Source organism: Procambarus clarkii, chromosome 75 (genome assembly GCF_040958095.1).
Source record: "Procambarus clarkii isolate CNS0578487 chromosome 75, FALCON_Pclarkii_2.0, whole genome shotgun sequence".
NCBI classification, from domain to species: Eukaryota; Metazoa; Arthropoda; class Malacostraca; order Decapoda; family Cambaridae; genus Procambarus; species Procambarus clarkii.
This window is the reverse complement of record NC_091224.1, coordinates 28,495,084-28,517,375: the sequence shown is the minus strand read 5'-3', so window position 1 is coordinate 28,517,375 and position 22,292 is coordinate 28,495,084. Positions and strand designations below refer to the sequence as shown.

At 48.0% G+C, this 22,292-nt stretch overlaps 2 protein-coding genes across 5 annotated transcripts in view; one reads left to right on the top strand and one right to left on the bottom strand.

Moving 5' to 3' along the window:
- The first annotated feature begins 13,622 nt into the window (after positions 1 to 13,622).
- On the top strand, positions 13,623 to 19,409 carry LOC123771758 (fibroin heavy chain). Its single transcript, XM_069313611.1, has one exon. It carries the CDS (start codon positions 13,737 to 13,739, stop codon positions 19,407 to 19,409), a length of 5,673 nt encoding a protein of 1,890 aa, XP_069169712.1. The 5' UTR covers positions 13,623 to 13,736.
- Positions 19,410 to 19,971: 562 nt separating this feature from the next.
- kra (basic leucine zipper and W2 domain-containing protein kra) overlaps positions 19,972 to 22,292 on the bottom strand; it is a 58,512-nt gene continuing 56,191 nt past the window's right edge. For all 4 annotated transcript variants that reach the window (XM_045764202.2, XM_045764201.2, XM_045764199.2 and 1 more), the window contains one exon: positions 19,972 to 20,808. The gene's annotated coding sequence lies outside the window, so the exon portion shown is untranslated. The remainder of the gene's footprint in view (positions 20,809 to 22,292) is intronic.

Sequence of the window (22,292 nt, the reverse complement as noted above, 5' to 3'; positions counted from 1 at the left end):
TGTGACGATGTGTATTGAATTTTGTAACTAGCTCATCAAGATTGTAACTTGCTTAGCTAAATGAATTGTGGGGTTCAGTCCCTGAGCCCTTATACCGCTCACACGATGGGTATGGTGTCCACCCCCGCCCACACGATGGGTATGGTGTCCACCCCCGCCCACACGATGGGTATGGTGTCTACCCCCGCCCACACAACGGGTATGGTGTCTACCCCCGCCCACACGATGGGTATAGTGTCCACCACCGCCCACACGATGGGTATGGTGTCCACCCCCGCCCACACGATGGGTATGGTGTCCACCCCCGCCCACACGATGGGTATGGTGTCTACCCCCGCCCACACGATGGGTATGGTGTCCACCCCCGCCCACACGATGGGTATGGTGTCCACCACCGCCCACACGATGGGTATGGTGTCTACCACCGCCCACACGATGGGCATGGTGTCTACCACCGCCCACACGATGGGTATGGTGTCTACCACCGCCCACACGATGGGTATGGTGTCTACCACCGCCCACACGATGGGCATGGTGTCTACCACCGCCCACACGATGGGTATGGTGTCTACCACCGCCCACACGATGGGCATGGTGTCTACCACCGCCCACACGATGGGTATGGTGTCTACCATGCACCGCCCACACGATGGGTATGGTGTCCACCACCGCCCACACGATGGGCATGGTGTCTACCACCGTCCACACGATGGGTATGGTGTCTACCACCGCCCACACGATGGGTATGGTGTCCACCACCGTCCACACGATGGGTATGGTGTCCACCCCCGCCCACACGATGGGTATGGTGTCCACCACCGCCCACACGATGGGTATGGTGTCTACCACCGCCCACACGATGGGTATGGTGTCTACCACCGCCCACACGATGGGTATAGTGTCCACCACCGCCCACATGATGGGTATGGTGTCCACCACCGCCCACACGATGGGTATGGTGTCTACCACCGCCCACACGATGGGCATGGTGTCTACCACCGCCCACACGATGGGTATGGTGTCTACCACCGCCCACACGATGGGTATGGTGTCTACCACCGCCCACACGATGGGCATGGTGTCTACCACCGCCCACACGATGGGTATGGTGTCTACCACCGCCCACACGATGGGCATGGTGTCTACCACCGCCCACACGATGGGTATGGTGTCTACCATGCACCGCCCACACGATGGGTATGGTGTCCACCACCGCCCACACGATGGGCATGGTGTCTACCACCGTCCACACGATGGGTATGGTGTCTACCACCGCCCACACGATGGGTATGGTGTCCACCACCGTCCACACGATGGGTATGGTGTCCACCACCGCCCACACGATGGGTATGGTGTCCACCACCGCCCACACGATGGGTATGGTGTCCACCACCGCCCACACGATGGGTGTGGTGTCCATCACCGCCCACACGATGGGTATGGTCTCTACCACCGCCCACACGATGGGTATGGTGTCCATCACCGCCCACACGATGGGTATGGTGTCCATCACCGCCCACACGATGGGTATGGTGTCCATCACCGCCCACACGATGGGTGTGGTGTCCATCACCGCCCACACGATGGGTATGGTGTCCATCACCGCCCACACGATGGGTATGGTGTCCATCACCGCCCACACGATGGGTATGGTGTCCATCACCGCCCACACGATGGGTATGGTGTCCACCACCGCCCACACGATGGGTATGGTGTCCATCACCGCCCACACGATGGGTATGGTGTCCACCACCGCCCACACGATGGGTATGGTGTCCACCACCGCCCACACGATGGGTATGGTGTCCATCACCGCCCACACGATGGGTATGGTGTCCACCACCGCCCACACGATGGGTATGGTGTCTACCACCGCCCACACGATGGGTATGGGGTGCATATTAAATAAACTAAACTACAACAGTGTTACATTAGTCAAACTGTATTGGGAAACGAAGCAGCGGATTGACTTTGATAATTATGAGATGTAATTGATTGACTTACAAAGAAACTCAATATGGAAGACGAATAATTTGTCGACTTGAGAAAATGCATTAACGCATAAATTTGCAGGAAACGAGGTTCATAGGTAAATTAATTCCATTAAAGACTCAATCAGATTGTCTCAGGCTCACTAGGATTGCACCACTGTTCAAATTAGTTCGTCGTCCCTGGTATGGGCGTTCAGCATGAATTGACGTATGTTAATTTTCTCTTCTCTCGCTAAAAGAAACTAAATTTATCGAAAAAAAACTATTTTTTATCGATTCGACTAGGCTAGTTCCACCCAAGGAGAAAATTGCTTTAGTTTGCCATGTACATTCACGCCTTCTCGTTTTCCTCACAAGTGTTACTGTAAACAGTCTTTCTTCCGTGAATGTTGCAACCTGTCTTCAGGGTGGAGAACCCTTCAACGGAATGGACTGGGAACGACTACATAATTTATGCAATTATCTACTCTATCCATGGTTAGGTTAGGTTAGGTTAGGTTAAGGTTTGGTTGGTTTCATTACGTTTCGTTACGTTAATACAATGTATTATTGACGATAATGTAAAATATGGAATTCGAAAACTGTTTCAGTGTGTCTGTAAATTCCGTTCACTGAAAACTAAATTTGTCAAAGAAAACGTTTTAAGCATTACGTTTTTATATTTTAAACCAATGCTTTATTTTACATTAAAGTTATAACGTGAGAAAATTATATTTACGACAAAGGTTCATTTGCCAGTTTACATGTAGACCATTACTGGAACCTTAATATGCTTTCAGACCATCCCAAATATCTAGATAACTATTCAGATGGTTTGAGAGTGGATGTGGTTTCTCATGGTACTGGCCAAGTCTGAGGACGGGATGAATATATAAACATGCATTTCAAATGAACAAATCCATAAGGGCCGTGACGAGGATTCGAACCTGCGTCCGAGAGCATCCCAGACGCTGCCTTAATCGACTGAGCTACGACATGGTCAAAAGGGAAGCTGTGTAAAATCCTGATTTGTGCCTCGGAGAGGCTGCAGGATCCAGTAAGTTCAGTAGAACTTCGGTTTCAACTCCTTTTGACTATGTCGTAGCTCAGTCAATTAAGGCAGTGTCTGGGATGATCTCGGACGCAGGTTCAAATCCTCGTCACGGCCCTGGTGGATTTGTTCTTTTGATGCATCACGTAATTGTGATTTCTGTGTGTAATGCATTTCAAATATTTGAAGCATTTCTTGTTAGTTTTCTTTAAATACACTTGTGTCCTCCCTTGTTATTTCATTCTCACGTTTCTACTCTCTGGCCTTAATGTGTGTTCCTGGTGGTGGTGGTCGCGTGTGTGTGTATCCCGGGACATGGCGGCTTCTGTGTGATGTCCGACTCTCCGCCTACTGTCTCCTGCCTCTATACCCCAGGCAGGCTCTGTACCTCCCATGCAGCCTGCATGGGAGGTACAGAGCTCCTAAACTTCCTCCTAAATCCTCCTCCATCCTCCTAAACTTTGCCAACGTCAATACAACGGTCAATTTAACGTGGTCTCTCCTAACCTACCAGAGGACCCACAACAGAAAACGGGACAGTACGTCACTTTCGCCAGCCGCTTTCATCTTCTAGTACGACGATTTTTGGCTCTAAGTGAACATCGTTCCCCCCCCCCCCCTTCCTCCTACTACCCTCGACGGCTTGCTGCCTTCTCGTGATAATTACTTTACTCCCAAACCTCAAAATAGTAAAATACAGCTAGACTTTAAACATCGACTTGAGAATGGTTCAGGAAGGACCGAAACGTGGTCGTCCCTTCACCTTCTAGTGTGTGGCCTGGTCAACATACTTTAGCCACGTTATTGTGACTCGCCGCCTACAATGCCTAAAACAAGGCTTGCGAAGTACCTGGTAATCAATTATATTGTATAACAATTGTAACGTTATACATGCGTGTTAGTGGCAAGAGTGTACCATTCAATCACCAAAATTGTAATTTCACAACCAATTGTTCCTTCTTTTGAGATATATACAAGAGTTGTTACATTCTTGTAGAGCCACTAGTACGCGTAGCGTTTCGGGCAAGTCCCTGGAATACGATCCCCCGCCGCGAAGAATCGTTGTTACAACCAAGTACACATTTTACTGTTGAGTTAAACAGAGGCTACAGTTAAGGAATTGCGCCCAGTAAATCCTCCCCGGCCAGGATACGAACCCATGACATAGCGCTCGCGGAACGCCAGGCGAGTGTCTTACCACTACACCACGGAGACTGAAACTTCTTGTACATTTAAACAATTACATTAAAAGTAATGGTGACACGTGTGGCAAAATACGCTTCCTGGGCTGGTGACAAGAGCGACGCCTGGGCTGGTGACAAGAGCGACGCCTGGGCTGGTGACAAGAGCGACGCCTGGGCTGCTCACTATCGTAGGTGTCTGAGAATAAAGTATATTGAGCACACTTGCACAATGTGAATATGAACCGGTGTAGCGCACAGGACTCGCCAAATGTGCCCTTTCACACCTAATATGCTACGTTCCAGATATTTATTTATTGATATATTTTATATTATTCTGTTTTCTGGTGACTTTGTGTTGACATACTTGTGTGTTGTTGCAGATGATGCGGGCGGCGGTGGTGTGGGCGGCGGTGCTGTGGGCGGCCGGGGTGTGGGCGGCCGTGGAGGGGGCGCCGGAGAAGGCAGCCTCTCGGGGTTACTCCTTAACAACACAGTTCTCACCGGTAATTAACTCAGTAAAGTGATCAATAAGTTGATTGATGTTTGGTTGTGTATGTAAACGATGACAGCAATGTGGAGAGAAATGCATCTTAAATTTATAATACATACTTATAAAATATAATGTAATACTGGTCAAATTTCCACAGTAAATAAAAAAAAAATATATATATATATATATATATATATATATATATATATATATATATATATATATATATATATATATATTTCAAAGGCCTTTTTTGGCATAAGTGACATATTGTTTTTTTCTTGTCCCGTGTCAAGAGAGGAGGAGGACACGCCGACGACGACAACCAACCCGTCAGCTACTCCTTCAGGTAACTATTCGTGTACAACTGTTCCTTCAGGTAACTATTCGTGTACAACTGTTCCTTCAGGTAACTATTCGTGTACAACTGTTCCTTCAGGTAACTATTCGTGTACAACTGTTCCTTCAGGTAACTATTCGTGTACAACTACTCATAACGTCTTCCTATAATAAGGGAATTTAATATAATTCCGACGGTGCAATGTTGGAGATGTGGTCATAAGAGATAATAATAATAATAATAATAATAATAATAATAATAATAATAATAATAATAATAATCTTTTGTCATCCACATTTCTGTGGTAATAGAGCATTCCATTAACCGGGTCTTTTAGGAGACTCGAACCCTGGACCCCACGAGTGTGAGGCCGAAGCTCTATCGACTGAGCTATTGAGTGGTCTTAATTACTTAAGATTCCAGAAGCAACATCACGCTGCCAAGTTGGAATTTCCGACATTCACTGACTACTACTGAAGCTCAGAGGAGTTAGTGACCCGCGTCTGATATTCCAGCCTGCCAGGGGCCAGATTCACGAAAGGACTTACGCAAGCACTTACGAACGTTTACATCTTTCCTCAATCTTTGACGACTTTGGTTACATTTATTAAACAGTTTACAAGCATGAAAACGTTTCATTTAACTGCTGTTATTGCTATAAACAGCCTCCTGGTGCTTCGGAGGTCATTAACTGTTTAATAATAGTAAACAAAGCCGACAAAGATTGAGAAAAGATGTACAGGTTCGTAAGTGCTTTCGTGAATCTGGCCCCTGATAGTAGTCAGGGAAAGTAAGAAATTCCAGCTTGGCAGGTGGTCGGCCGAGCGGGTCGGCCGAGCGGACAGCACGCTGGACTTGTGATCCTATGGTCCCGGGTTCGATAACGGGCGTCGGCGAGGAACAATGGGCAGTTTCTTTCACCCTATGCCCCTGTTACCTAGCAGTAAAATAGGTACCTGGGTGTTAGTCAGCTGTCACGGGCTGCTTCCTAGGGGGTGGAGGCCTGGTCGAGGACCGGGCCGCGGGAACACTAAAAGCCCCGAAATCATCTCAAGATGATGTTGCTTCTGGAAACTTTCCTTATTAAGACTACTCACTCGCTCGGTCGATAGAGCTTCGGCCTCACACTCGTGGAGTCCGCAGTTCGAGTCTCCTAGAGCCCAGGTGGATGGAATAATAATATAGATGGTCCACTTAAGACACACTGTCTCTTATAAGCCTAATATATATAGCAGCCTAACGTGTATATATACACTGGCTGCCTGTCTCCCAGACACAATGAATTATCATTACCATCAGAAGGGTGAGTGTGCGCTGCGTTAATTACAAACTATGCTGAAGAATTACCAGATCCAATATACAGGGTCGACTGAGTAGAAAGTACAGATAATATATCCTACTTCAACTTATCACCAATAATTAATTTGCATAAGTAAGTAATTATCAATAGAAGGCACCAAACCGGGAAGGCTATGTAGCACCATCAAATGTGCAGGATAATCAGAGGGCGCTAAATATCACCAAGAATGCCAATACGAGAACAGAAACGCGTAAGGCGAACGATATCAAAAGTATCCGAGTCACCGAGAATACTATCGAGGGACAAGCGACCGCGAGAGACGGTCTGAATGCAAGACACACGCTCGTCCTGGAAGTCAGGACATTCATCAAGGATATGCACGACTGTAAGAGGGACAATAAGGAGCAGGGCGGCGCTCCATTAAGTGTCCGGGAGTTAAACGTGTATGGCCAATACGCAACCTCGCCAGAGCCGTTTCCCATCGCCGGTTACGGTGGTAGGAGGAAGGCCACGAGGACACTACTCTTAAGAGTACGCAGTTTATTATCAGTAACAGAAGTCCAACAATCCTGTCAACGGGTAAGGATGGAGGAATGAATAACTGACTAAAAGTCAGAATAAGGAATACCTTTACGGGAGATGGGACAAGAGTGGACAGCTTCCCTGGCGGCAGCATTCGCACGCTCATTTAAAGACACACCAATATGGCTGGGAACCCAACAAAACTCAACTGACTTAAATTTACTGGAAATAAGAAACAGCCAATGTTGAATCTCGACAACCACAGGATGGACCGGATTAAAGGACCCGAGAGCCATGAGGGCACTGCGAGAGTCAACGACAACAACAAAGAATGATTGACAACGAGAAAGCAGGAGACGAAGAGCATAGAGAATAGCATAAAGCTCCGCTGTAAAGATGCTAGTCTCCGGAGGAAGGCGACACATATAAGTGCGATCAGGAAAAACAACAGAGTAGCCTACACCGTCCGCTGACTTAGACCCGTCGGTGAAGACGGAAACGGAGTGGGAGTGTGAAGAAAAGTGCTCAAGGAAAAGATGTTTCAGAACCGTAGGAGGGGTAAAAGCTTTAGGGATGCGAGTCAAGGATGTACAAAACTTCGGAAGGGGGACTCTCCACGGAGGTAAGGAAGGAACAATACGAGGAGAAATATTAGAAATACGTACTGAAAAAGAATCCTGTAAGTGAGATAACCGGACAGAAAGAGGGAGGTGGTGAAGAGGAACAGGAACCGCAGGAAGGGTAAAAGTTAAAGCACGACAGAGGCGAGAGGAAGGATGTTGTAAGGACCGCGCAAGATAGTGAAGACAGTAGCGATCACGGCGGTCCTGGAGAGACAGGAAGCCAGTGTCAACATACAAGCTAAGAACGGGAGTCGAACGAAAGACACCAGAACTGAGGCGCAACCCAGTATGGTGCAAAGCATCAAGACGGCGAAGAGTAGAAGGAGAAGCAGACGAGTAAGGAGGGCAACCATAATCGAGCTTAGACAGGACGAGAGAGGAATGTAAAGCAAGGAGAGTGCGCCTATCTGCCCCCCAAGAAGTATGGGACAAGACCCGAAGGAGGGTAAGGGCCTTAGAGCACTCAACACGGAGGTAAGAGATATGGGGAGACCAAGACAAACGAATGTCAAGGAATAACCCCAAAAGTTTAGCGGAATCCCTGTACACAAGGGAAGCGACAATGAGGGGTGAAGAACGACATGCTTCCGAGTTAAAGTCATAGCACAAGTCTTAGACGCAGAGAACTTGAAGCCATGATCGGTGGCCAAAGATGACACTGCATCAATTGCAAGTAGAAGCCGCCGCTGAACGAGAGGCGAATCATCACCCCAACAGCAAGGGGTAAGATCGTCGACGTAAAGAGCGGAGAAGACGCCAGAAAGAAGAGAGGAAAGAAGACCATTGAGGGCAACCAGAAAAAGAGTAGAGCTCAGAACATTACCCTGGGGTACACCCTCGTGTGTCAGTAGTAGGGGTCGAGGAAGAAAGCGAAGCCTTCTTACCCGCCAGGGAGGAGGAAGGAGATGAGCCAGGCTTACGCTTCTGACTCAAAGAGACAGGCGTCCCAGCAACAACGTACTGGGCAACAGACTCAAGCGTCTCAACAGGAGAAGAACGAGAGCAAACAACATGACCGCTGGGAGAGTCATGAACATCAGCCCGCACTGACAAGCGACTTGGAGAGCTAAGAGACGGAGGAGAAGGACGGGAAGGAGGATCGGAGGGAGACGAGAAAAAAGACACAGGAGACATGACAGACCGGGTAGAAAGAAGGGGAACCCCAGAGGACCAGGAGGGGGACCCTTCGGGACACAACATAAAGGAACAGAGGAGGGGGCGGTGGGCGTGTCTGGGGTCTAAGGCCCGGAAACGGTTGTGAGTCTGAGGAAGGAGGGAAGGACGAGGAGAGGAAGAGCGCAACACGCAAGCATAAGAGACGTTAGCATAAGGCGGGAGCCGGCGAACCTGGCGCCTCGCCTCAGAAAAAGACAAACGTTCCCGGTGCTTCAAGGTGAGGACGGCTGCCTCAAGCTTGTAATGGATACAGGCACGGGAGAAGGTAGGATGGGCCTCACCTCAATTGAGGCAGCGAACCCGGGGAGAAGTGCACTCCGACTTAGAGTGACCTTCTCCACCACACAAAGGACAGAGACAGTACTGGAGCATCGGAGGGCACCATGCCCAAACCTCCGGCACTTATTACAGAGCCGAGGAGAAGGAATGTACTCCTGGACAGAGCACCTGGCACCAGCAAGAATGACAGAGGGTGGAAGGGTCCTACCATCAAAGGTAATCTTCACAACCCGGAGGGGTTGACGGCGACTACCACGAGGGGGACGAGTAAACGTGTCCACCTGGAGAATAGAATGGCCCTGGGCTTCGAGGATATGCCGAATATCTTCATGGTAGTCCTGTAGATTCCTAACACCGAGTGCAACATGAGGCGGGAGGAGAACAGTGCCAACACTGGCATTTAACCGAGCGTTCTTGGAGACCCGAACAGGGGTCTCGCCAAGGCAGGATAAGGCAGCTAAGCGGGAAGCTGCATCCTGAGAAGGAGCAGCAACGACACGTGTACCGAGACGGGTGGGGTTGAAGGTAACACAGGCATCTACTGAATCAACAAGGTGCCTATGGAGGGAGAAATCGTCAGAAGGTGTAGAATCCAGAGGGAGATGATAAAAGTATTTGACCCACGAAACGGGACCAAACAAGGCTTGGTACGCATTAGTACGGGAAGGGATCGTGAGAGTGCGGCCGTGGCGGGGACGGTGTTGAGAACCCCCAGAGAGAGAAGAATTAAATGGCGCAGTAGTCACAATGAGAGACGGAGCCGTGCCAGGGGATGAGGTGGTCACCATTGGGGCTTGGGGCTCGACCCAACCACATAGGAGGGAGGGAGGGGAGCCGAGGGGTGTAGTCAGGAGGGTCAAAGGGCCACTGCAAACCACCTCAAGCCCATCATCACCCAGCAAAAATCCGCTATTAGAATAATAACAAACTCTGCTTACAGATAACACTCAGCCCCCTTGTTTAAATCCCTTACATGTTAAACATAAACTCACTCCACACATTCTCTTGTGTCAATTACATTTACAAAACCCTGTTCTTAAATGTAAACCTGCTCTGAAACTCTCCCTGGACAGATGTAATAGGACCCATTATCACCACACCAGAAATAAATATCTCTTTGATATCCCCAGAGTCAAGCTTAATCTGTGCATTTTTTTTTTTTTTTGAGATATATACAAGAGTTGTTACATTCTTGTAGAGCCACTAGTACGCGTAGTGTTTCGGGCAGGTCCCTGGAATACGATCCCCGCCGCGAAGAATCGTTGTTACAACCAAGTACCCATTTTACTGTTGAGTAAAACAGAGGCTACAGTTAAGGATTTGCGCCCAGTAAATCCTCCCCGGCCAGGATACGAACCCATGACAAAGCGCTCGTGGAACGCCAAGCGAGTGTCTTACCACTACACCACGGAGACTGTGGAAAGGGACTCTATGCAAATAAAGGGACCTAGTTTATGAAACTCACTCCTTAATGAATTGAAAAGCTATCGAACCTTTGCCTCATTCAAAAACAAAAATAAAAAGTACCTAATTTCATCTTCATAGTGTCCTCCTACCTTGTGCTTTAACATTGCACTGTATCTAGTGCTACCCAATCCCCCAATCTTTATATACCTAATCCAAAAAAACTTTACCATTATGATCATTACTGTTTTTCTTATGTTTTTTTTGAGATATATACAAGAGTTGTTACATTCTTGTACAGCCACTAGTACGCGTAGCGTTTCGGGCAAGTCCTTAATCCTATGGTCCCTGGAATACGATCCCCTGCCGCGAAGAATCGTTTTTTCATCCAAGTACACATTTTACTGTTGCGTTAAACAGAGGCTACAGTTAAGGAATTGCGCCCAGTAAATCCTCCCCGGCCAGGATACGAACCCATGACATAGCGCTCGCGGAACGCCAGGCGAGTGTCTTACCACTACACCACGGAGACTGCCAATATGTGCTATCATTATGCTGTATTGTGCCTATTAATCTTTGTTAAATTACCAATCAAGCTGTCAATGTAATCAATCAGAGCTACCGATGTGCTTTAATATACCTACTAATCTCTCTCATCTCATTTTTTCTTGCAATGTATCTGTTATCACTTTATAAATTTTGCTAGAATTCGCCTACTTAAAATTATATGTTAGATTAAGGTCCTGCCCAAAATGCTGCGCGTACTAGTGGCTTTAGAAGAATGTTAACACCATGCTATGTATCCTCACAAACCCAATGTTCCTTCTTGTATACATATAAATAAATAAATAAATAAATAAATAAATAAGGAGGAGCAGGGTCGGGGCCCAACGCAGTGGGGGCTACAGAGCCCGGTCTTCCAACACAGTCTGACTCGGGGGCTTGGTCGTCCACCCCACGAGCCTGAGAAGGTACAAGAGGAACAGTACATAACATAAATACGAGAGGAAAGACATTCATATACGAATGTGCTCCCACACCCACCACGGAGCCACAATTAGAGGAGGATTGACAATAAAAGCGTCCCCTCGCTCGAGACGAAGGGTACCACAGTTCTACGGGTGCGAGAGTATGTCTCCTCAAACACCCGGGCATCAAAACAAAAGAAGGCTGAAAGAATAATCATAACAGACAAAAGGTCGGCGGGAAATGGCAATTAGAAAGGAGAAGAGGGGGGGGGGGGAGAAAAACGAAACATAGGAAAAGGAAAAGTCGTCCGGCAGAATTCGAGAGGACAGCAGCAGGAGCATAAGGCCACAAAAAGACAGAGGACTGTCCCATGGAGCATCACACTCCGGCAGCCGCCCACCAAGCCCACCTCACGACAACAATGGACCGGACAGGGAAGGGGTTAATTTGCATAAGTAAAACATTAATAGGAACGGTGTCAACACTTTAGCATAGCTTCATCACACTATGAAACTATCGGAGCTCCAGGAGCACTCGATATAAATTGACTAACCTGATTCCTGTGGTAAGATACTATGTACAGGAAATAAATACATATTTAGGGTACACAATAAATGTGTCAACCTCTTGCCAAGTCTCAGTAACTGACAATTGCAAACCAGTTTTCAATTCAATATAGCACTTTAGAGCTCACCAGCCAGCCAGGAGCAACACAATCTCCAACGTGACTTAGTAATAATTCTATAACAGAACATTCTCCAATACTTGGTAGTGCGATCTGTTTGTACTCAGTACACTACCTTTAAATGACAAAGGTAGAGGCGGCAACACTTATTTACCTGAATTTACCTGAGGGCCACTAACGGTGTAGTGGCTTCGGCGAAAACAGGAAGCGGGCGACTTGTCAAAGGTCCCCATTTGCCTTAATGATTTTTTTTCCAGTTGGATTTTAAAATGTAAAATTTTTGACATTTACGGTTTCGGCGGGTAGGCGGTTCCATGGGTTAATAACCGTGGGTGAACAGACATCTCCTGTTCTCAGTGCGACATTGTGGCTTGTTGACCTTTAAACCGTTGCTCCTTGTTGTTGAGCAACAATTACATCTGACCTTTTGAAGATATTGTCTGGATCAACATCCTCCAAATTGTTCAGTATTTTAAAAGATTCAATGAGATCCTCCCTGTCATGTCTGGTTCGCAGTGTTGTTAGCCCTGTGGCCCTCAACCATTCCTGATACGTGAGTTGACTTAGGAATGGTTCTTGTTGCCCGGTGTTGCACCTTCTCCAGAGCAGCTATATCCTTCTGAAGATGAGGTCTCCACGCTGGGATACAGTAGTCCAAGTGGAGCCCCAAAGGTTTATACAATTAAATCACCACTTTCTTTTCATTAAAGTCAAAGGTATGCTTGATTATTCCAAGGGTTTGGTTAGTTTTTTTTTTTTTACTGCCGCTCCCACTTGTGCAACTTTCAGTAAATGGTGGATTTTGACTCCAGGGTCCTTTTCTTGACCAATCTGCTGCAGGGTAGTTAGTGTTGCTGATGTTTGGTGGAGCCTCCAGAGGTAACTGGTTTGTGCTCGCCTCTCACCACACACCGATAACCAAGTGTCCATATGCTCGTATCCATCACTCTTAAATTCCATAAATGATATCTACACAATAGATAACTCAGAACTGGAAACTCTTATGCAAATTAAAACACAACTATAGATTACATTAGTCGCTTCACAATCCTAATCCCTCTAAATAGGCTTAGACATTCAGTTGCATACTCTTTATCTCCCATTAATCGCTATATTCTCATATGCATATGATCATCAATAACAATTCAATACAAGTTATAACACTTTCATATACTAATTAGAGTTATGGCTAGCATAGTCCATCATACCTACCCATGCTCAGACTTCCTCCCGCTCCATCACACACACACACCCATGTACACACAGAAATCACAGTAGCCTGATACATCAAATGAACAAATCCACAAGGGCCGTGATGAGGGTTCGAAACTACGTTCGGGATGATCCCAGACGCGCCTTAGTCGACTGTGCAATTAGATGGTAAAATAATTACAACCAGGAGTGCTACTGTCCTCACACGGATGCTGCAGCCTCTCCGAGACACACACCCGGGGCTGCGGGATCCGTGTGAGGGCAGTAATACTCCCGGTTGCAATTATTTTACCATGTGGGGGCGCCGACGACTGAGACGCGTCTGAGATTATCTCGGACGTAGGTTCGAACCCTCATCACGGCCCTTCTGGATTTGTTTACACCTACCCATGCTCTAGACCTCCTCCCGCTCCATCACATACCCCAGGTATGTACCAATAATCAATCTTTGCCTTAAAAGACACTAGACTTGCATACATTATAGACGGCGGCCTTCGTCAGAATAGACTTCGACAGGGTACAAACGTCAACATGCTAACCGGTTCCCTCTCTCTCTTTAGGTACGACGTCCAGGACGACAGCACTTACAGCAACTTCGGTCACTACGAGACCCGGGAAGGGGAGACCACAGGAGGAGAGTACTACGTGTACCTCCCAGACGGCCGCAAGCAACTAGTCAACTATGTGGTAGATGGTGCATCCGGGTATGTGGCCAGGGTCAGGTATGAGGGAGAGTCTGGCGGGTACAGCTACAGCCCCGTCACCTATGGTACCTTCAAGACAGGGTCCGCGGCCGCTTCTTCCGGAGCTGCAGCTGGCCTTGTTGCTTCACCACGAGATGACTTTGAAGCTGGATCAGAAGCTGGCTTTGGCTTCAGTGCTGAAAAAGGATCAGGAACCGACTTCAGTGCTGGAAGAGGATCAGGAGCTGGCTTCAGTGAAGAAGTATCAGGGGCTGGCTTCGGTGGAGGAGCATCAGGAGCTGGCTTCAGTGGAGGAGCATCAGGAGCTGGCTTCGGTGGAGGAGCATCAGGAGCTGGCTTCGGTGGAGGAGCATCAGGAGCTGGCTTCGGTGGAGGAGCATCAGGAGCTGGCTTCGGTGGAGGAGCATCAGGAGCTGGCTTCGGTGGAGGAGCATCAGGAGCTGGCTTCGGTGGAGGAGCATCAGGAGCTGGCTTCGGTGGAGGAAAATCAAAGGCAAGCTTCGGTGGAGCATCAGGGGCTGGCTTCGGTGGAGCATCAGGAGCTGGCTTCGGTAGAGGAGCCTCAGCAGCTGCCTTCAGCAGTAGAGCATCAAAAGCTGGCTTCGGTGGAGGAGCATCAGGAGCTGGCTTCGGTGCAGAAAAAGGAGCTACCTCTGGAGTCAGTGCTGGATCAGGCTTCAGTACGGGAGCAGGCGGTGAAACTGGATTCAGTTCAGGATCGGGAGCTGGGTTCGGTGCTGGGTCAGGCTCAGGAACTGATTTTAAGACTGGATCAGGAACTGGCTTTAAGACTGGATCAGGAACTGGCTTTAAGACTGGATCAGGAGCTGGCTTCAGTGCTGGATCAGGAAGTGGCTTTAAGACTGGATCAGGTTCTGGCTTCGGTGCTGGATCTGGATCAGGAGCTGGCTTTGGTACTGGATCAGGAGCAGGCTTCAGTTCAGGATCAGGAGCTGGATTAGGTTCTGACTTCAGTTCTAAATCGGAATCAGGAGCAGACTTCAAGACTGTAACAGGATCAGGAGCTGGCTTCACTGCTGGATCAGGGGCCGACTTTGGTGCAGTAACAGCATCAGGAGCTGGGTTTGGTGCAGAAAAAGGAGGCACCTCTGCATTCAGTACAGCAGCAGGTGGGGAAACTGGCTTTGGTGGAGCAGGATCAGGAGCAGGCTTTGGTAAAACAGAATCAGGATCAGGCTTTGGTAAAACAGAATCAGGATCAGGCTTTGGTGGAGCAGGATCAGGAGCTGGCTTTGGTGTAGCAGGAACTGGCTTTGGTGGTGCAGGATCAGGAGCTGGCTTTGGTGTAGCAGGAGCAGGAACTGGCTTTGGTGGTGCAGGATCAGGAGCTGGCTTTGGTGGAGCAGGAGCTGGCTTTGGTAAAACAGAATCAGGAGCTGGCTTTGGTGGAGCAGGAGCTGGCTTTGGTAAAACAGAATCAGGAGCTGGCTTTGGTGGATCAGGAGCTGGCTTTGGTGGAGCAGGATCAGGAGCTGGCTTTGGTAAAACAGAAACAGCTGGCTTTGGTGGAGCAGAATCTGGAGCTGGCTTTGGTAAAACAGAATCAGCTGGTTTTGGTGGAGCAGGAACTGGCTTTGGTGGAGCAGGAGCTGGCTTTGGTGGAGCAGGAGCTGGCTTTGGTGGATCAGGAGCTGGCTTTGGTGGAGCAGGATCAGGAGCTGGCTTTGGTGGAACAGGATCAGCTGGCTTTGGTAAAACAGAATCAGCTGGCTTTGGTAAAACAGAATCAGCTGGCTTTGGTGGAGCAGGATCTGGAGCTGGCTTTGGTGGAGCAGGAGCAGCTGGCTTTGGTAAAACAGAATCAGCTGGCTTTGGTGGAGCAGGATCAGGAGCTGGCTTTGGTAAAATAGAATCAGCTGGCTTTGGTAAAATAGAATCAGCTGGCTTTGGTGGAGCAGGAGCAGGAGCAGGCTTTGGAGCAGGAGTTGGCTTTGGTGGAGCAGGAGCAGGAGCTGGCTTTGGTGGAGCAGGAGCTGGCTTTGGTGGAGCAGGAACTGGCTTTGGTGGAGCAGGAGCTGGCTTTGGTAAAACAGAATCAGCTGGCTTTGGTGGAGCAGGAGCTGGAGTTGGCTTTGGTGGAGCAGGAGCTGGCTTTGGTAAAACAGAATCAGCTGGCTTTGGTGGAGCAGGAGCTGGCTTTGGTAAACCAGAATCAGCTGGCTTTGGTAAAACGGAATCAGCTGGCTTTGGTGGAGCAGGAGCCGACTTTGGTGGAGCAGAATCAGGAGCTGGCTTTGGTGGAGCAGAATCAGGAGCTGGCTTTGGTGGAGCAGGAGCAGGAGCTGGCTTTGATGGAGCAGGATCAGGAGCTGGCTTTGGTGGAGCAGAATCAGGAACTGGCTTTGATGGAGCAGAATCAGGAGCTGGCTTTGGTGGAGCAGAATCAGGAGCTGGCTTTGGAGGAGCAGGAGCTGGCTTTGGTAAAACAGAATTTGGTGGAGCAGGATCTGGAGCTGGCTTTGGTGGTGCAGGATCTGGAGCTGGCTTTGGTAAAACAGATTCAGCTGGCTTTGATGGAGCAGGATCTGAAGCTGGCTTTGGTAAAACTGAATCAGGAGCTGGCTTTGGTGGCACAGGAACTGGCTTTGGTGAAGCAGGAGCTGGCTTTGGTGGAGCAGGATCAGGAGCTGGCTTTGATGGAGCAGGATCTGGAGCTGGCTTTGGTGAAGCAGGAGCTGGCTTTGGTGTAGCAGGATCTGGAGCTGGCTTTGGTAAAACAGAATCAGATGGCGGCTTTGGTGGAGCAGGATCAGGAGCTGGCTTTGGTGGAGCAGGATCAGGAGCTGGCTTTGGTGGAGCAGGATCAGGAGCTGGCTTTGGTAAAACAGAATCAGATGGTGGCTTTGGTGGAGCAGGATCAGGAGCTGGCTTTGGTGGAGCAGGATCAGGAGCTGGCTTTGGTGGAGCAGGATCAGCTGGCATTGGTGAAGCAGGATCTGGAGCTGGCTTTGGTAAAACAGAATCAGGAGCTGGCTTTGGTGGAGCAGGAGCTGGCTTTGGTGAAGCAGGATCTGGAGCTGGCGTTGGTAAAACAGAATCAGGAGCCGACTTTGGTGGAGCAGGATCAGGAGCTGGCTTTGGTGGAGCAGGATCAGGTAGCGGCTTTGGTGAAGGATTTACCTCGGGCCTCACTGCTGGAGGCGGCTCTGAAGGCGGTGGTAGTGGAGGCATCGACGCTCAAGCTCTAACACGCGGACAGAGTGAAAATACACTTGAAGAAGGCTTCGAGTCTGAAGGCATAAAAGAGAATGTATTAGGTCAATTTGGTGGGGCTGAAGCCAGCGGGTTTAATGCTGAACATGTAGCTGGTACTGACGGCTTTACAGCTGGCCAAGCAGGAGCTGGAAGTCATTTTGAAGTAAGCCAGGAAGTTAGTGATGAAGGCTTTGATAGTCACACAAAGGAGAGTGGTGAATCTGATGAGAAAGGAAGCAGTAATGGCTTTGACACCTCAGAAGGCAGCGATGGCTTTGGTGCCGGTCACTCTGGAGGCAGCAATGGCTTTGGTGCCGGTCACTCAGGAGGCAGCGATGGCTTTGGTGCCGGTCACTCAGGAGGCAGCGATGGCTTTGGTGCCGGTCACTCAGGAGGCAGCGATGGCTTTGGTGCCGGTCACTCTGGAGGCAGCGATGGCTTTGGTGCCGGTCACTCTGGAGGCAGCGATGGCTTTGGTGCCGGTCACTCAGGAGGCAGTGATGGCTTTGGTGCCGGTCACTCAGGAGGCAGCGATGGCTTTGGTGCCGGTCACTCAGGAGATGGCTTCAGTGCAGGTCAAACTGGAGGGGGCTTTAGTGTAGGTCAAACTGGAGGTAGCTTCAGTGCAGGTCAAACTGGAGGTAGCTTCAGTGCAGGTCAAACTGGAGGTGGCTTCAGTGCAGGTCAAACTGGAGGTAGCTTCAGTGCAGGTCAAACTGGAGGTAGCTTCAGTGCAGGTCAAACTGGAGGTATCTTCAGTGCAGGTCAAACTGGAGGTAGCTTCAGTGCAGGTCAAACTGGAGGTAGCTTCAGTGCAGGTCAAACTGGAGGTGGCTTCAGTGCAGGTCAAACTGGAGGTAGCTTCAGTGCAGGTCAAACTGGAAGTGGAGGCAGCTTTGGAGTTAGTCATACGGGTGGAAGTGGCATTACTGTAAGCCACACAGGTGGCAGTGGCGGATTTAGTACACAACAAACAGGTGGTGCCAGCTTTACCACTGTAAGACCAATTGTTAGTACTACAATCAGTAAACCAATACTCGACTCGGCTGCACTCGGCTCTGGCGGCAAGTTCGCGTCGGGAAGAGGGTCTGTTAGAGTCACCAGTCCTGCTCCTGTAGCCAGTTCTTTCATCTCGACTCCTGCTCCTGTAATTAATATTGGAAGTCACTCTGCCCAAACAGGTTTCAGTGGTGGACAGTCAGTAGTTGGAATACCAGGTGGACAAATAGGCATTCTTGGCTTCGCCGGACGAAGTGCAGGTGTGGGTGGATTTAGCGGACAGCCAATAAAGGGGGGTTTCACCATTAAGTCAGGTTCTGGCAGTATTACACCAAGGGGAGCATCTGTTGGTGTTGTAAACTCTTTTCCTGTTACCAATACTTTTATTTCAACTCCAGCACCCAATACCATTGTTAGTCCAACAGGTAAAGCGGGATTTGGACATTCTCTAGGTAGTTTTATCGGCAGTACAACTGTAAGCAGTAGTTCAGGAAGTAGCAGCTTTTCTACCCTGAGGCCAAATCTAAACTCATTTGGGGTGACCTCTGGCACTGAGTTTGCTTCTGGTGGAGGTTCAGGCACTGGGTTTGCATCAGGTGCAGGCTCTGGTATTATAAGAGTTACTCCTGTAGCTCTCTTCTCAACCCCCGCTCCTGTGATTAATGCAGCACAACACTCAACCAAAACAGGGTTCAGTGGTAGACAAATTGGTGCAGGTGGATTTCATAAACAACTTGGTGGTAAGTCAGCTGGTGTGAACGAACATGTTGTTCAAGAAGCTAGAGGAGGTTTAATAAGTGCCGGTCAAATATCGAGTAATTCTCTATCAATTGGAGGTGGAAGAGCATTCAGTGGAAGTCAAGGATCAGGTAACATTTTTTCAAGTGGTGGAGGCGGTTCAGCTTCTGGAATTGTAAGCGTCAATCCTGTCACAAGTGCTCTGGTTTCTACAGGACCAACAGTCACATTTGGAAGCCAGATAGGATTTGGTGGTGGACACATTACAAGCAATGGATTTAGCAGTGGACAAATTGCAAGCAGTGGATTTGGTGGTCAATCCGCCAATTTCAATATTGGAAAGAGCAGTCGGAGATCTTTAGGTGGCAATATCCACGTAAACCAGGGCCAACCCATCGTTGCTGCCACAGTGAGAACGGTGGATGCTTCACCGGCCAATGTACTAAATACCCTCGTTAATGCTTCAAGGAATAAGGTCCAGATTGCACCTGCAAGTCAAGTGATTGCTCTCGGATCTCTTTCTGGAACTGCTAAAAACAAGGTTTAAAACGATCATTTTAGGAGCTAGTGATGCTCGGTTACTTATTAAGTTTGTTACAATGTTCCACATACTCCCACAACTAATGTGCAGCTCCTTAAATGAATCAGCCTTTTTACAGAGTAATACTGGGTAAAAAGTTATGTCTAGTCAAACATTTGCTGTGATTCAGGTTTCTTCGTGTGTGTCCTCACCTGGACACAAATATCTTAATGGAGTCTGAATACAATAAAGTTTATCAAACACTCTTCACTAAATTCTTGACCAGAGTTACAGCTGCCAGTCATAAAGCTAATCCTTATTCTGGGTGCTGCTAACCTATATTGGGACCCGTGGATAAACTAGTACAGGGTATGTTTAGTCGTCAGAATAAAAAAAAGAGCTCAAAAGTCTGCTTGAGCACAGCCTTAGGAGAGATTGGTATGTGGCATGTACATAGTCTTACGTATATTACTTACTCTATAGTTTCAATACTTTATATTTCACACACATATATTTTTACATGTTACAAATTTCTTGTCTTGCCATGTGTTGAAAAAATATATTTTGTTAAAGGTAAATAAAAGAAAACTTTTGCAATCTTTTTATTTACCAAAAAAAAAAAAAATAAAAAAAATTGTCCCACACCTACAATAAGGATTATAAAATAAAGAATTATCATGGGTAAGTGGGGAGGAGCTCCCCCTTCTATAAAAAAGTAAAAAGAACCAGTTTCCCCATTCTTATGGAACACTTTCATGCTAAACACTTGACCACTTTACGGGACCAAGTACTACAACAGGGAAATACCAGAAAAATTCATATCGAGCAAGCTAGTGCATCCTATACAAAATGAATGGACATTTTATCCTCACACTTTCACTGCAAAATGCTCATCAAAATTAAACTCAAAATTGTGTGCTTATTCTCAAAACACACTAATAAAAGTACCTTGACACAATTCAACAATTTGTATCCAGTATTAATTTCTTCACAACAAAACTGCAATAATTAATGTGACCAATAGCTGGAGACTGGATATGCACCCATAATTTAAAAATCTAAAATAAAAATATTAGGAAAAGAGCACTGTCCTAGCTTGGTGGCTAGAGGTCAAGCAAGGCCCCAGAAACTTAACTGTCACTCCAACAAGGATGGTCACAAGACAGGAGCAATGGTTTTGTACTAGAAGATCAATGAAGCATTTGTAGCGGCAGTATTAAGTTGGAGGGCCGATGCTGCTCTCGGATCCTGTTGGAAAAAGCTATAAAATTGTTGCTGTGAGAGCTCGTGGGCTTGACAGGAGCCACTGTAAACAGAGGCGCTTGGCGATATGGCAAATGCTCAGCTTGGGAGGCGCCTCATTACTTGGTTGACAACTTGGATGGCTCCCATTGTAGCTGGCAGCAAAGATGGAACTTTGGCAGTGCTGAAAAGAAAAGACAACCAAATCAATAATGGGTTCAGGACTAGCTGGAATCTTCCTGTAGAAGCTTCCCCCCCCCTCCCTCCCTCCCTCCTCGAACACACACACACGCACACACACACACACACACACACACACACACACACACACACACACACACACACACACACACCACGCATTTCAGCTCTGGAGAGAGTCACACGTTGTGTCCGTAGGGTCCGCGAATAACATCAATTATCTCGAGACATTGAAGGGTCACCGAGACAAGAAACATAGTTTTTTGTCACAGAAGTGTACGCAAACGCAGTGATCAAGTGTATAGTGAGCTCCTACAGCGGTAGAGCAATTAAGAAACAAAAATAAGGCCGAGTGGCAAGATCAGTGTGTACCGTTGGGTCAGCCTAGCCACCCAGCCTAGCAGGACCTACGTTTTGTTTTGCTGAGTAATGTGTTGTGAAGCGGTTTGTAGCATACTTAGTGATTGATCCCCCGAAGTGTGTGCACCGTTTAGGATCGTATGCTAAGTGCACATAGTGGCTGACGACCAGTGAGGAAGATAGGAACGAATGTTACCAGGAGCACGTGGAGACAACAGTAGCACGTGGAGACAACATTGATACCAGAGAGAGGAGAGGGCAAGCGACCAACCCCGTCATAAGGACATCTCTTCAAACTCACCTAGGCGTGCTTGCTCGGGGTGAGCTGACGGTAGGTACCCCTCTCTAGGTCATCAATAAGGTGTACAGAGTGACTTAAAATACCTAATTTAAAGTAGGTCTCAATATCTCAAATATACAACTCCGTGGCTCACTTGGGTGGTACTTGGGTGGGGCTTGACACATGATACCCTGGTGACCGCTCACCATCTCACCCCACACCTTCCCACGCCTTACACTGCCCCAAGACACCCCCCTACCCCTCCCCCTATACACAAACACCCCCGCACCCAACACACACACACACACACACACACGCACACGCACACGCACACGCGCACACACGCACACACACGCACACGCACACACGCACACGCACGCACACAAAGACACACACGGACACACACACACGCACACACAATATGAACATGTTTGCTGATGATGCCAAGATAATAGGAAGGATAAGAAATTTAGATGATTGTCATGCCCTTCAAGAAGACCTGGACAAAATAAGTATATGGAGCACCACTTGGCAAATGGAATTTAATGTTAATAAATGTCATGTTATGGAATGTGGAATAGGAGAACATAGACCCCACACAACCTATATATTATGTGAGAAATCTTTAAAGAATTCTGATAAAGAAAGAGATCTAGGAGTGGTTCTAGATAGAAAACTATCACCTGAGGACCACATAAAGAATATTGTGCAAGGAGCCTATGCAATGCTTTCTAACTTCAGAATTGCATTTAAATACATGGATGGCGATATACTAAAGAAATTGTTCATGACTTTTGTTAGGCCAAAGCTAGAATATGCAGCTGTTGTGT

Bases quoted from the DNA above. Each gene is read 5' to 3' on its own strand.
- LOC123771758 (XM_069313611.1), top strand. From the start codon at position 13,737: ATGCTAACCGGTTCCCTCTCTCTCTTTAGGTACGACGTCCAGGACGAC.